This window comes from Morone saxatilis, unplaced genomic scaffold, assembly GCF_004916995.1.
Source record: "Morone saxatilis isolate NCDOM2014 unplaced genomic scaffold, NCSU_SB_2.0 Contig9, whole genome shotgun sequence".
Taxonomy (NCBI): Eukaryota; Metazoa; Chordata; class Actinopteri; family Moronidae; genus Morone; species Morone saxatilis.
Genome location: NW_023340268.1, coordinates 2,842,553 through 2,856,865, shown reverse-complemented (window position 1 = coordinate 2,856,865; position 14,313 = coordinate 2,842,553). Strand labels below are relative to the sequence as shown.

Below are 14,313 nucleotides of genomic sequence, written 5' to 3'. Positions count from 1 at the left end.
GGAAACCAAAGACACGCATTCCACTTTGGTTTTTAACTCCATTCGGTTCGCAACCTCACTCCACGCACTGCTGTTGTCGATCTTCACTGTGATTCTGGGGTCTTACTTCTCTAATTTCGTATATCTGAGGACCCATTCTGGCGAGTTGGCGAATTGCTGTCAATCATCCAATGAGATCTGCAATCACAATCGTAGTCACGTGTTCGTCTAAGTGGGCACACTAAATTCCACTACTCGCGCAGACAACTCCTGTGCTCAACGTTGCAGTAGGTGATACACTCATTCTGATCTTTGAACCAAGAAATCTCAGGAGGTCATTTAAAAGCAAACCTTAAAAATAGTCCACACTGTTTCTTAATTCTTTCTTGGTGCACTGGGCTGCTAACTACATTAGCATTTTAATTCTAAGACGACTATTATCGTGAAACAGCTTTATCTTTGAGGACCTCTCCAGAATATTATGTTCGCATCTCGTCCTCTAAATGTGGTTGCAGGTTGCCAATGTGTTTCCACGATAATGTCTATACTGTAGTACAGCAGCAAATCGGGGGCTGCGTCATGGGTTACAATGGACCTTCACAAACAATCGTTTTACTTGAACTTCGCTCTGTTTTACTGTTCACGCCTGTGTTCAGTGTTTTTACCATTCCAGCTAACAGATTAAGACAATACTCCCCAAGACCGCATATCTTATCCAGTCTTTACCCAGTCTGGCTTCTGATCTCTGCTCTTGTCCAGTTTGGTGACGATGTCGTTTCTTCCATAAACTAGGAGAGCTTGAAACACACAGTCGTACCCTCCTCCAGTCTCTTCCGGTTCGACTGAATGCAGGTTCAAGGTCAACCCTCATCTGGGAAGGATCCATCGTGGTCTGGAGACGGCCTCTCTCCGGAGTCCACGTCCTCATCGAATCTCCTCTCTCCATCTTTCTCAGATGAGTGTAAGCGCATGTCAGCGGTAGAACATGTAGCGTGGCCAGCTGACTGGAGAGGATGGGAGTCTTTGAGGAGAGCACTGAGGGAAGCTCTGGAGAGAGTCAGACAGAAACAGATGAGTTTACACTGAGACACAAGGATGTGTCTATATATTGTTTCATTTTTATTTGAATGTTACTGTGCACTAGAAAGAAAAAAGGAACATGAATGTTTGAATGAGTCAGTGTACCACAGTACATCAGGTCATGTGATTCTACCTGTTCTCTGGAGAAAGCTCCGCCCATAGTGCACATACTTCTTCAGCCAGTCGGGGCATTTGTGGATGTAGTAGTTTTTATTGTATTCTATTCTAGCTTTCTCAGCATCCCACCTCAGTTTGGTGGTGACAGCCTGAGGTTTTGGAGCGATCCATGTCAATGTCTTCAGGTCAAATGCTATGAAGTCTTCTCCATCATAACCATACTGATTAAAACCATTAACCTCTCCAGTCTCATCATCCCACTCACAGCCGTACATCCTCTGTAAAATGTGGGCATCTACGAGAAAGTTAGAGATAGAGATAGAGACTTCAGCAACGTTTATAAAATTCTCTAGAGGCTGAAATTAAACTGGGGTTCCCACGAAGACAGCCATTATTGAAAACCCATAATGTAGCACTATAGCTGTCTCTCTCTCTTAGGTGACTTGTGAAGGGCAGTCACTGGTAATGTTACATTCTGAGACATGTGACAAATCCAGGGAGATGTGAGAATTTGGTATCTAAATAGCTACGGTACAACGAGGAACCTTGTGCTGAGAACAAATCTGGCAGGCAGGTACACCAAGAATTTGCTATCAAAGTCAACCAGGATTACTATCCTAGGGGTGCAGAGTGACATTAATGCTGGGACGCAAGACCACCAGTCCATGACACTCTTGTGTGCACCAGAGTCATTGAATACAGACAGTGTCAGCCAGGAGTAATTGGGCTTTTTTAAGGAGAAGTTATTATGGTGGTGGTGGATTATGTGTAGGGCTGCACAGTTAATTGGAATATTATCGAAATCGCTATATGGCCATGTGCAATATGCAAATCACAGAAGCAATAGGCAAACCGCAAGAGCTGTAATGTTTTTGATAAAGGTAAAATGTTTGTCAGCGTTATACTTAAGTACTGTAGTGCTGCTGAGGCGCCCTGCTCTAAAAATCTTGTTCTCCATTTAAGAAAACAACCAAAATGTGTTTGATACAAACCCCTACTCACAATTTTATTAGGTTTTTTGTTAAGATTCTATTTTCTGATGCAAACATTATCATTCCCATGTAACTGTGTATCAGTATCTTTCAAAATGATTCCAATATGATGTTTTTACCATATCGGGCTGCCCTAATTATGTGTAGCATAAATCCTGTGCAGGTACATGCATATTGGTGTAATTACAGGTTGATGTGAAGGCAGGTGGAGAGTCAAGTGAGTGGCAAAGGCAGGAAGGAAGACGGTGTTTCTTAACTGGTCCATGCAAAAGAAAATAATTTCACAAAGCCACCGGCATTTCAGGTGTGGTTAATTTTAGATGAACAAAAGTAATAGCAGTGGCCAAACTCAGTATGTTTCAATCAAGTATGTAAATAATTAGGATTTAAACAAACACTGGAGAAGCCAGGGATGTGTGTGTGCACAAAAACAAACACACTGTACCTCCAGTTTGGTTTAAGCGTTGCTTCAAGCTGTCAATGTTGGCTCTGAAGACCTGCTGATTACCAGAGCACTTCAGAGCATACCAGTCCAGGTGTTGTGGGTCATCCTTTATTAATTTTTTCATCCAGTCCTGTTTGGGTTCTGCTGTCTTGATGTTGCTGTCACAGTAACCGACCTGAACTTCATTAACCATCGCAGCACCCACAAACTCGGGAAAGTCTGGAACCCCAGAAGTTGCAGTGAGGAAATATTTCAGGGAGTGTCTCACTGTTGGGCAAAGACAGCTTTTAAATTACATTTTATATATTCTTTTTGGGGTTGATTGATTAATTCCCCTCAACATAATGGTCTAAAAAAATTATTGTAGTCTTATTTCAGCTCATGTACACCAGAGATTTGCTCTTTTGCAGCTGTGTATCTATGCAATTATTATTAAGTTATTACAAAAACCTAGTTGTTGAAATTACTATATATACTATATATATATTATATATGTGTATAGTTATGTGATTTAATTATGTCATATCAAAATATAAACAACAACAAAGGCAGTTATTATAATATAAATTGGGGGACATATCCTCTCCAATACCAAAACATGCTCAAAATGTTTCCTGCCCCAATATAATACAACACTGTACTGTCTTTAAATTACATTGCTTACTTACTGACATATGAATGTTACGTATAGGCTACATCACTGTTGATTGTGCACATATTGACACCTGTTGGTCTCCACATTATAAAACATAATTAATTAATTATTGATGGATAACTCCATGGCACAATAACACAATAATATTAGGGACAGTTGGGTGTCATACAAAGTCCTAAAAACACATTCAAGCCTCTGTCTCCTAGCAACAGTGAATGTTAGTTTCTCAGTTTCGACTCAAACATTACACATTGTTGCCTTAAAGTGTGAGTGAGTTGTTTTATAACGCTTTGGATCTCATTTGAGCGACTTTAAAAACCGAAAGTGAAACCTTTTGTCGCTCTGCGCAGAAAAAAACAACAGCTTTTACTGCAACAGGAACTACAGACTGATTGAAACAGTAGTTCCTGATCTTACCTGCGGATGCAACCTGACAGAAGAGGAGCAACACGAGTAACGTCTTCATCTTGTTTTTAAATATAATATACTGTATCATACAGTCTGTGTTTATGCCTCCAGTTCAGGAGCTGCAGTCAGCTGATTGACCTTCGCCTTTAATACTGAACCTGCACACTGTGGGCGGGTCCACCAGAGTCATGAGGAGGCCTGTATGTTCAATGCAAGGACTATGTCTACTTCTATCACTAATAATAATAACAATAATAATAATAATAATAATAACAATAATAATGAGAGCTTCCCTCGGTGTCTCAGAGCTCACTGTGCCTCACTCAGAGCAGCTGAAACACTCTTTATTACCTACTGATGTCTTAATGTCATCAAAAAGTTTAAAAATGAACATCTCATACAGACTCTTTCATCACAACAAAAACAACTCCCGCTCTGTGTAATGACGCAGTTATATTGCAACATGTTTTTATTATTTTACTATTTATTGGGATGTTTTCTACAAAAACTTATTCGTGCAAAGTACTTTTTTAGTGAAGCTGTTGTTAAAGCTGTAATATTTTCACACTAACACTCTTTCATTATTATTATTATTTATTTATGTATCAGCAGTTTCTGTAAACAAACATCCTGTTTTCCTCCAGGATGCTCTAAAGTGATGAGTCAAACTTCTGGATTTAATCTCGCGATATTTCCCTTCAGCCCTCATCATCCCTCCCGTGTCTCCTTCACGGCTTCACGAATCCACTTCCTTTGGTGTTTATGATCGGCAGAGTTTGTAGAAACATTAAAAAAGACATTAAAGTGTAATTATAATCGTGTCCTGAACGATTTAACGCGTATTCACATGAAAGGAGAGACGACGAGGGCGCGTAGAAGGAAGCCGCGCTTTGAATTGGAACGAGTTCTCGCGAGATTTCGCAGAGTTAACTTGAGTAAATGCCACGTCTTCTCCCGGTTAGCATCGACGTACACGGAGATATCGGCGGGTTACCGGACATATCGCACACAGGACGGAGAGTTATCCAGCGGCCCGACAGGCACTGATACCTGACACAACCCGGTGAGGACGAACTGTCTGTGTTTTCATTGTTTCTCCCGCTTCGTGATGTCGCTCCCGCTGCAGCAACACGGTAGCTCCCGTTAGCTGGGCCGGCTAACGGGCTTTCTTTACAAGTTAGATTGAAGGAGGAGAAATAAAGACGAATGTAATGTTGTGCAGCTTTTACTGTTGCTCCTGACGTTAACATCTGGCAGGTTTTAAAGCTGCACGTCCACAACCTTCATTTGTGAGGCGAGTAAACACAAAGCAGCTCAAACCCGGAGACAGTTTAATGGTTAAAACCTGCAGCACATCTGCAGTTCTCTGCACATCTGCACAGGGTCAGGCTTCAGATGCAGCTTTCAGCCTCTTTAATGCAACATGATGAGCTGATGAAGAGGAGGAGGAGGAGGAGGGACACAGATCTGACTGTGTGGTCATCTGTGGTATGAATGAAACTGCAGAAAGTCACCTATTCATTGTTAATGTGGTTTAATGTGAGTGTGTCAGACTGCACAGGTGTTTTTATCCGTATACAGTATGTAAGCTGCATCTTCACCTGGCATGACCTCAAATCAAAAGGTTGCAGTAAATATATAAGGTTATATAAAGTTATTCTCAACATCTGGGGGTCATTGTGTGCCCGCAGTGAAGAACAACAAACCCAGATATGTGAGATATTTGCTCATGTTGGAAGTGAATGTTCTGGTTTTATTATATTATATCTACTTATATATTAGAGTATATGTGTGTAAACAGGGCCACTGAGTGAACATCAGACAGCAATGAGTTTGTATTTATCAGAATCAGAATTTTGTTTATTGCCATGTAGGAATGTGACCTGGTGCATAAAATATTCAAATCACAGATAAAACTAAAGTACTTCTTCTTCTCCGCTCTCTCTCTCTTTAGGGACACTATGGGCTGTGTACGTCTGCTGGCACTGACGGCGGTCACATCTGCACTACTCCTGTTAGTCCCCCGCTCCACCGTCGCTCACAGCCACTCCCACGGCGACCATGGACACGGACACGGACACGGTCACCACGGACACGGTCACCACGGCCACCATCACCACGGCCACTCCCACGGAGAAGACGACCCCCACGGAGAAGGCCAGCAGGTGAAGATGTTCCACGGAGCGAGCAAGTGGAGCGCCGAGGCCAACCTCCCTGCACAGGAGGAGGAGGAGCACGGACACGGGCACGACCACGGGCACGCTCACGACCACGGGCACGCCCACGACCACAGGCACGCCCACGACCACGGGCACGCCCACGACCACGGGCACGCTCACGACCACGGGCACGACCACGGGCACGCCCACGCTCATCAGGAGGACGTTGTTCGGGTGCACAAGGAGGAGAGTGGACACGGACACTCTCACGGAGCGGAGAGGGTGAAGAGGGACGTGGTGGAGCTCTGGACGCAGGTGTGGTCATTGGTTAGAATGGGAATAACGGGAATAACGGGAATAACGGGATGCCCTGATTTAGATGTGGCCAGGAAGGAATATCTCCGTCAGAGCTGGGAGAGAGAGAGCCGCTGTCGGTGGCGTTCCTCAGGGTCACGCTGTAGTAAGCAGTCAGTTTAATCAAGAAGTCTGCTTAGGTTCATTTTAAAGGAGTTGTTTGACGTTTGGGGGAATATTCGTATTTGCTTTCTTGCTGAAAGTTGGATGAGAACTCTCTTCTCTGTCTGTTCACAGACGGATAGGAGAGTTCCTAGTTTTACTTTTTAGAGTCAGACAGTCTGTCTATTTAACTGTCAGATTTAAGAGTGGTACTGATCTTAAAAATAATGTCTCTTTAGGTACTTTGTAGAAGAAATAGACATTTAAAAACTAACTGTGTTATTTAGTCCACTTGAACACCTACAATGTGATGTAACTGAGCAGAGTTCTGCTCAGCTCTAGTCTTTATTCAGCTTTATCACCGGAGGGCAATCAGCAGTAACTCCAGTCCAGCTGTTCTCACGAGGAGAATTTACCCTGTTGACCAAAAAGCAACGAGTGGTCTGGCTTTGATTTTTGAACACATTCAGGTCAGCCGTACTTTGATGAAGAAGAACTCTGAACTTGTACTTTTTGCTTTTCACTTCCTACTTGTTGCACGAGTTTCTTTAAAACTCGATGTGCTTCTTGTTCTGAGGAGTTTGTATTGTGGCCCGTTGCTAGAGTGAGTCATCAGTATCCTGGTGTTTGCCTTGTCATAGGCCACACTTTCTTTACTGCTGTAACCTATTGTATTTTTTATTATTATTATTTTCCCCACTTATGTGCTTAACACTTATGTGTTGGACTGTAAGCGCTGTCAGACTGTATCTCGTCTGAACAGATCCAGTGTGTGCTGCTTTAGATTTGCTGTATCACTGCAGTGCACAGTCACTTTGAGCCTTCCTCTGTTATCTGAGCTGAGTAATCAGGTCTGTGCTCCTCCTGAAGCCTCCCAGGAGCAGGCTTTCCTCCACACATCCCTGTTCCTCTCCTGTTGAATAGTTCTTCCGGTTGAACTGTAAACCTCGGCCCTTCCCTGTCTGCAGGCTATCGGAGCGACGCTGCTGATCAGTGCGGCTCCTTTCCTCATCCTGTTTCTGATCCCGGTTCAGTCCAACAGCGACCAGCACCAGAACCTGCTCAAGGTCCTGCTCAGCTTCGCCTCCGGTGGACTGCTGGGCGACGCCTTCCTCCACCTCATACCACACGCTTTGGGTAGGTAGTCGATCCGTTAGGTCTGTTTCAACTCGTCCATAGCAGGAAACAATGGTTGCTTGGTTACGCGTTCTTGTATTACAGATAAACGGTACAGAAATATGTTTCTGAGAAATCTTGAATGAGAAATAGGCAATGCAGAACAATCTGTATCAGCTGTATGGAGGTAAGGTAATAAATCATCCATAAGGCTCAGTTCTGTCAGACTTTGTAGAGCTGCCCCTGCTGGCCATTAGGAAGAATGCAGGTGTAACTCTTTTTTTAGAGTTTAACATCCGTTTCCTTTTGTTTCATATCTGTTCTGCACAGAGCCGCACTCTCACCATGGCGACGATCACGGACACTCCCACGAAAGTGAGGAGTCACATGAGCACGGTCACTCCCACGGTATGCAGTAATTACCTTTTCTCTCATTGACAGGTGCAAAAATCGACCAAATAAATCTACAAACCCCCCAAAACCCTTTATCTGCTTTCTAAATGGTGACATTTGCAGACATAGATGTGCCATCAGCAGATGTATCACAGTTCCAAACAGTTCCCCTTCTCCTCTTCCTGCACAGGAGCTGCCCACGGTCACATGATGTCAGTGGGTCTGTGGGTCCTCGGCGGGATCATCGCCTTCCTGGTTGTAGAGAAATTTGTGCGTCTGCTGAAGGGCGGGCACGGACACGGACACTCCCACGGACACTCACATGGTACGCCGCCGGAAAGTCTCCTGACAGAATATTTTTGTTTGATAAAAATGTTCATCCTCAAACACAATCTTAGTCGCTTTAGTAACATTTAGTTTATGTAACACTTTCAGACGCTCCCAAGGAAAAGGACAGTGATGGAGAAGAAGAGAAGGAAAAGAAGAAGAAAGAGGAGAAAGGAAGCAAAGACGAGAAGGTGCCAAAGAAAGAGGAGAAGAAGAGCACAGGTGAGCAATATGGTGTAAACAAAGGTAGATGCACTCAACAGCTCCCTCTGCTGGTCAGTCACTGAACTGCAGTGTGGTTTTATGATTGTGTTAGATATGAAGACTTAAAAACCCTTAAAGAAATGCAAAGCTCCTGGTTTGGATCGAACACTGGACTAATAGATTTTGGAGATCTGGAGGATTGTGCAGCTTGGTGTTTTGTGATGTATTTTATTAAGGCAAAGCTCCTATATAACTATTTGTGTTCTTCAACAGTGACGCACAAAATAAATACTTATTTAGTTATTTAGGTACATTTATTCAGATTTTAATAATGACTTAGGGACCCGGTAAACAGTGTTGCAGACGAACAACGTGATGTTTATGATGTTTATGTTATTACTGGTCTGAAACTGAATGAAAAGAGGTATCTGAGTTATGTAACTATAGTTTCAGCAGCATTATTAATGACAGTTTGTTGAAACAACTACTTGAACTTCAAAAGTAAGGTAAAAACAGTTGTTGGATGCACCAAAAGTAACTAATATATTTTGTGTAACACAATAAAATGATGTGTGTTGTTCTTCTGGTGCACTTATGTGCTGCTGGCATCCTGGAAATCTTTATGATCAGAACATTGTGACCTCCATCTATCAGAAAACGACTTGACCCAGTGTTAACGCCATTTATCCCCCATTCTCTCAACGCAGACATCAAGGTGTCGGGTTACCTGAATCTGGCTGCTGACTTCACTCATAATTTTACTGACGGCCTGGCAATCGGAGCGTCGTTCCTGGTTGGTCCAACAGTTGGCGCCGTCACCACCGTCACCATCCTGCTGCACGAGGTCCCACACGAGATCGGAGACTTTGCCATCCTTGTGCAGTCTGGCTGCACCAAAAAAAAGGTACCTGCCTACTCGGAGTCAAATAGAAGAATAGAAAATGTCAGATAATCAGAAATGTCAAAGTATTAAACCCTAAAGGAGTTTATTGGACCAATATTCTGACACCTAAATAGAAATATAAGTGACTTACACACTGTGCTCAACAAACCAGAAGGAGCAGAAATGGTACATACATAGAGCTTAACAAAGATATCAAGCAATACAAGCATAAACAAGCACGAAGGTATTACATAGTGATCAACAGCAGCTGTATAAACACACATACAGGTTAGATGGTTATTGTGTGCTGTACAGACTGTCCATATCCCCACTCATTGTGTCCTGATCCATTAAGCCAGTAGTCGATGACCTAAACTAAAGCCACATTCATCATTATACAGACTTTGCTCCACCTTCATTATAAATCACTGCACAGCATTGTGGTCTGATTGGTAACTACACTCTACAACCATCCAGCTCCTTGATATTCTTATAAAGCCCCAAAATCCTTGAATCTTACTGTCAATGCTAAAACTCAGTATGATGACAGAATGAGTTATTTAAGAAATGTTGTTCTAATAAAACTGTAAAATTGCCTGAAAGATTCAGAAAGAAAGAAAGAAGCTAAATCTCATGAATTCCGTTTCCTTTTTATGTTTCGTTATTTGCCCTTTTATTCCTAATGTAGAAACACTGTCTAAATAAATGAAGGTACGGAGAAATATTAACATTAAGACTGCAGTAACCCTCCTCCTCCTCCTTCCCATCAGGCCATGTGTCTACAGCTGCTGACAGCCCTGGGAGCTCTGGCGGGCACAGCTTGCTCCCTATTGGCCGAGGGCGTGGGCGCCGCGGCGACCGCCTGGATCCTGCCTTTCACAGCCGGCGGGTTCGTTTACATCGCCACAGTGACCGTGCTCCCAGAACTGCTGGCGGGCCGCTGCAGTTTCGGCCAGTCTCTAATGGAGATCCTGGCGCTGCTGTTCGGAGTGGGCATGATGGTGCTGATCGCCGAGTACGAGTGAGACGCAGCAGAGCGGACAGAAGCTCCTTACAGAGTGAGACAGGCAGGGAAAAGGTCAAAAAGGTTGTAGGTAGAGTTCAAGTGGATTATTATTGGTCAGGGGTGTGTTTTCTTGTTTTTTTTATTAATTCTGTTTTGGGACAAACACCCACTGATGGCGAACGGATGATTTCTGTCATGTGTTTTTTTTTTAGCAGTTCAATGTCACATCCTTGATTAGTGTCGATGTTTCTTTGGCTTCGTAAAAACTGTTCAGCGGGAGAGACTGAGAGCTGGAAAGAAACAACCTGGTGGTAAAGTTTTTTTTTTTTTTTTTCATCACCAACAGGAAGGGGAAATCTTTCTGTCCGCCGGTCCCAAAGTTCACTCACCACTTTCACTACATGGATCAATCAGCTACAGTTTTATTGCAGCTTAAACTGACAGCCAGTCCCTTCCAAAAGTCATTTTCTAGCCAAATGGTAACACCAGAGTTTTTGTCACTTTTGCAAGTGGCTGGTCCTTAAAACTTCACTTCAGAGTTGGGTCATTGAAAGAGCAGAGAAAGCAATAGTCTGGCTCAGTTTTCCTCCCTACAGTGACCTGCTCTGTGATGCTGTACGTGTTTAATGTCTGTTTCCTTTGGAGATATTGAATGTTAATATTTTTACATTCCACAAAATAAAAAGTAAATGTTGTGGCTTCTACAGATGTGCTCGAAACGGCATGATGTTTACTCTCAAATCATTCAAATCTTTATGAGAGGAGAAGTTGTTTTAACCTTTAACACTCCTACACAAGATAAAGAAAGATGATTTTCAACATATTCTGTAATGAAAGATCTGTACTTAAAAATGTAATAAGAGGTAAGTTTGTAAATGGTTGAATGGCCTGTTTTTAATTTAACACGGATGAAACAAACTGTGATTTTTATCTGCTATTAACAGACCTGACCACAATAGGGAGCAGGAGGTCTGTCAGTTTGTGTTAGATATTTTTTAAGGGCCTCAACAGTTGAGTTCAGGTTCACTTAACCTGATGGCTATCATGCAGAGTGTCACACCCATGCTGTAGTTATATGCATGAAAGCTGTTGCTCTGCTACTAATCCAGTCAGGTTTCTTATCAAACCGGGTCTAGAATAAAGGGTGTCCTCTATACTGCAAAGATTGTAAAGTCATAAGAGACAAATGTATCATTTTGTGCTATAAAAATAAAATTGACTTGATCTGAAAATATAAATCAGATTTTCAGAATGGGCTCAGGTGCTGTAGTTGAAAACCCCTGAGGATGTTTTTGTACCAAACAAGGTTTTCAAGTATTTTTAGGACTGATGAAGAGTTGGGTGTAAAGCACTGGGGGCCATCCTGGTCCTGCTTGTTACATCCTGACATCTTACTGAATTCCCCTACAGTTGTTATGCTGCCTTCCTTTAATGTGGTTGATCTCACACACTGTAATTAGTCACTCCAACCTCCGCCTGCCTTCTTAGAAAGATGACAAAAGCTTCAGAGTGAAAAAGAAATGTGTTGTTGTGCAGCTAAAAATGTGGCACTCTGGATACTGGAAACCAGATGAAACTAAAAGGTTTATGTGAATGTGTTTCCTGGTGGTATATGAATCACTCGGCCCAGTGGCTCTCACGACATACTGAATATTATCAGCTGCTTAAAGCTGTTTTATTTCCTTCTAAATATTTCATTTTATACTGATATAAAAAGGAGTGTTTGAATATGTCCTCAATTCCAGGAGTCATACGCAGCAAGTTAGATGAATTTTATTTACATAAATAGTTTCCAATTAATTTTCTACCAATCGACTGTTTCATCTTTACTTGTACATACTGTTGGGGCATTCATTTTATAACAGAGCAGCATATTTTATAAGCTCTTTGTGTGATTTCTACGCAAATAATATTCATTCATGAAGTAACTAGCAACTAAAACTGTCAACTAAAGTAACTAGTAACTAAAACTGTAAAGTAATTGTAGAAAACAGTTCTTCTTTCTGAAATGTAAATGGTCTTCTATTTCTATACATTCAAATACTGATGGCTGCTCATCAGGAAATTAAAAAGTGGCCTGAAAAGAAAAGAAGAATAAAGTCCTAATAATTATTAAGGAAGTTGTGGCCTGGAGTAACAGGGGTTTCATATGTTAACAGCAAAAGGTTTCAGTGTGAGGCTGATTATCATTGTCAAATAATTAGAATACCTTTTGAGGCAAACACAAAGCCGCTGGCTCACTACCATCAGCATGAGTAACATGAGGAGTTTCTCTACAGGTAATGAGGTGTTCAGAACAACAAAGACACACAAGTCCAAATAATGCTTACAGAAACACAAGGTACCGTGGAAGAAGTTTTATAACAGCTGGTAAATCAAATCAAGTTGCCAGATTAAACTTGCATGAGCCCTAACCCTAACCCTAACTGTAAAAAGACCTTCTTTCAGGGGCCCGTCCATTTCTGTGGGCAGGCCTATCCGAATGATGTTAGCCATGCTGACAGTGTAAGGTCGAAATGGAAATATGCAAAACTAATGACCCATCAGCCCCAGCTGTACTTAAATGACTGCTAATTAGCACACCCTGGCATGCTAACAGACTACATAGTGAACGTGTAATATTTAATTGGACTATAATGAATTTTCTTAATGACATATCTCTAAAGTTAAATGTATATACCGAGCTTCAGAGAAAAAACATCACATTCTCTAATACAATATTTCCTCCATCAACCTAATAAAACAAGCTTACATTGGACATTTCACACACCATGTTGTCATAAGATGTAGTGACTGTGTGAATGTCACAGGATAGAGAGATATTATACCTGAAAATTACATTTTTATATGAAGCTCAGAGTGAGTTCAATCAGAAAGACCTTGCTTTCAATCATTCACAATTCTCTTTTTTTCTTTCTCTACTCGACTACGGGTGGTTACTCTTCAGTTAACCAACCAGTTTCAGCCTCATTTTCCTTCAGCCAATCACATCCTTACTGTCATACTTTAAATCTGTTCTCCTCCCTGTTTGCACATCGCAGCGGCGCTCACCTCCTCCTTATCCTACCAAGCAACTGGTGACACAATAGAGTTTACGCAGAGTCATTTCTGTTGTCGTTTCCCCCTCTTATATAACAAAGGTGTGGTTTCCAATGGATTTACATATGGTACAATGAGAAATCGAAAGCACTCAAGTATGAGGCAAAACTTGAAATGCAACTTGAAGTCAAAGGTCATTGTATGTCATAGTCATGCATCAGTCATGCAACAGTCATGCAACAGCATTTTCCATGCAGAACTACAATGTTTCTGCAGTGAAGGAGTTGTACTTTAATTATTTGGATTTAAGTAAGTGAATCATTACTGAGTTAGTTTCACCAAAACTTCAGAGTTTTTGTTTTATTGAAACCACATTTCCCATAAGCCTCCTGTTCTTTGGGGCCATCTACCATTTGCAGTCACCTTGAGCAATAAGAATTTGCAAGGCTAACATTAATCAAATGGTACAGAGCAATAATTAAGTGTCACAGTGACTCTCACTGAGTCTTTCCATTCCCACACAATAACATTATTGTAACTGATTATGTAACTTACTGTGATGTGTCTGGAAAATAAAGATATAAAACCAATTGTTCCTGATAGTTTTCACACATATTTACTTCATACCTGGAACTTTATGCATTACAGCAACATGTTTTGTCAGTGTGCCTCCACGCGATAATCTCAACATCTGCTGCAGCAGTTGCTATAACTTGTTTTACTTGCTGTGACATGCTTTAGAAGGCCTGAAACAATGTCTGTTATTAGAATTATATACTTGAAGTTTCTTGTTATGCCACCCCAACCATAATGCCCCTGCATCTGTGTCTCTACCAGGAAAGCAGGGTGGGATACCGGGAGAATGATACCAGCTGCATTTATTGTCATCTGCTCAGGTTTCACAATAAAACTATTTGAACATAAGTAGTATTCAGTAGTTTAATATTCAGTTTGATTGATGTAATCACTTTAATATTTAATTGGACTATAATGAATTTTCTTAATGACATATCTCTAAAGTTAAATGTATATACCGAGCTTCAGAGAAAAAACA

The 14,313-nt window shown here is 41.6% G+C and overlaps 1 protein-coding gene and 1 pseudogene across 1 annotated transcript; one reads left to right on the top strand and one right to left on the bottom strand.

Annotated features, from left to right (window-relative positions):
• Positions 1-690: 690 nt before the first annotated feature.
• On the bottom strand, positions 691-3,825 carry LOC118342956 (annotated as a pseudogene).
• Positions 3,826-4,594: 769 nt separating this feature from the next.
• slc39a7 (solute carrier family 39 member 7) lies at positions 4,595-10,384 on the top strand. Its single transcript, XM_035681652.1, has 8 exons — positions 4,595-4,739; positions 5,631-6,150; positions 7,260-7,428; positions 7,738-7,815; positions 7,991-8,125; positions 8,236-8,349; positions 9,039-9,235; positions 9,985-10,384. Exons 2-8 carry the CDS (start codon positions 5,638-5,640, stop codon positions 10,237-10,239), a joined length of 1,461 nt encoding a protein of 486 aa, XP_035537545.1. The 5' UTR covers positions 4,595-4,739; positions 5,631-5,637; the 3' UTR covers positions 10,240-10,384.
• The last annotated feature ends 3,929 nt before the right edge of the window (positions 10,385-14,313 follow it).

Coding starts and splice junctions, on each gene's coding strand:
- slc39a7 (XM_035681652.1), top strand. CDS start 5,638: ATGGGCTGTGTACGTCTGCTGGCACTGACGGCGGTCACATCTGCACTA. Junction 8,126..8,235: donor CTCCCACGGACACTCACATG/GTACGCCGCCGG, acceptor TAACACTTTCAG/ACGCTCCCAAGGAAAAGGAC. Junction 8,350..9,038: donor AGAGGAGAAGAAGAGCACAG/GTGAGCAATATG, acceptor CTCTCAACGCAG/ACATCAAGGTGTCGGGTTAC.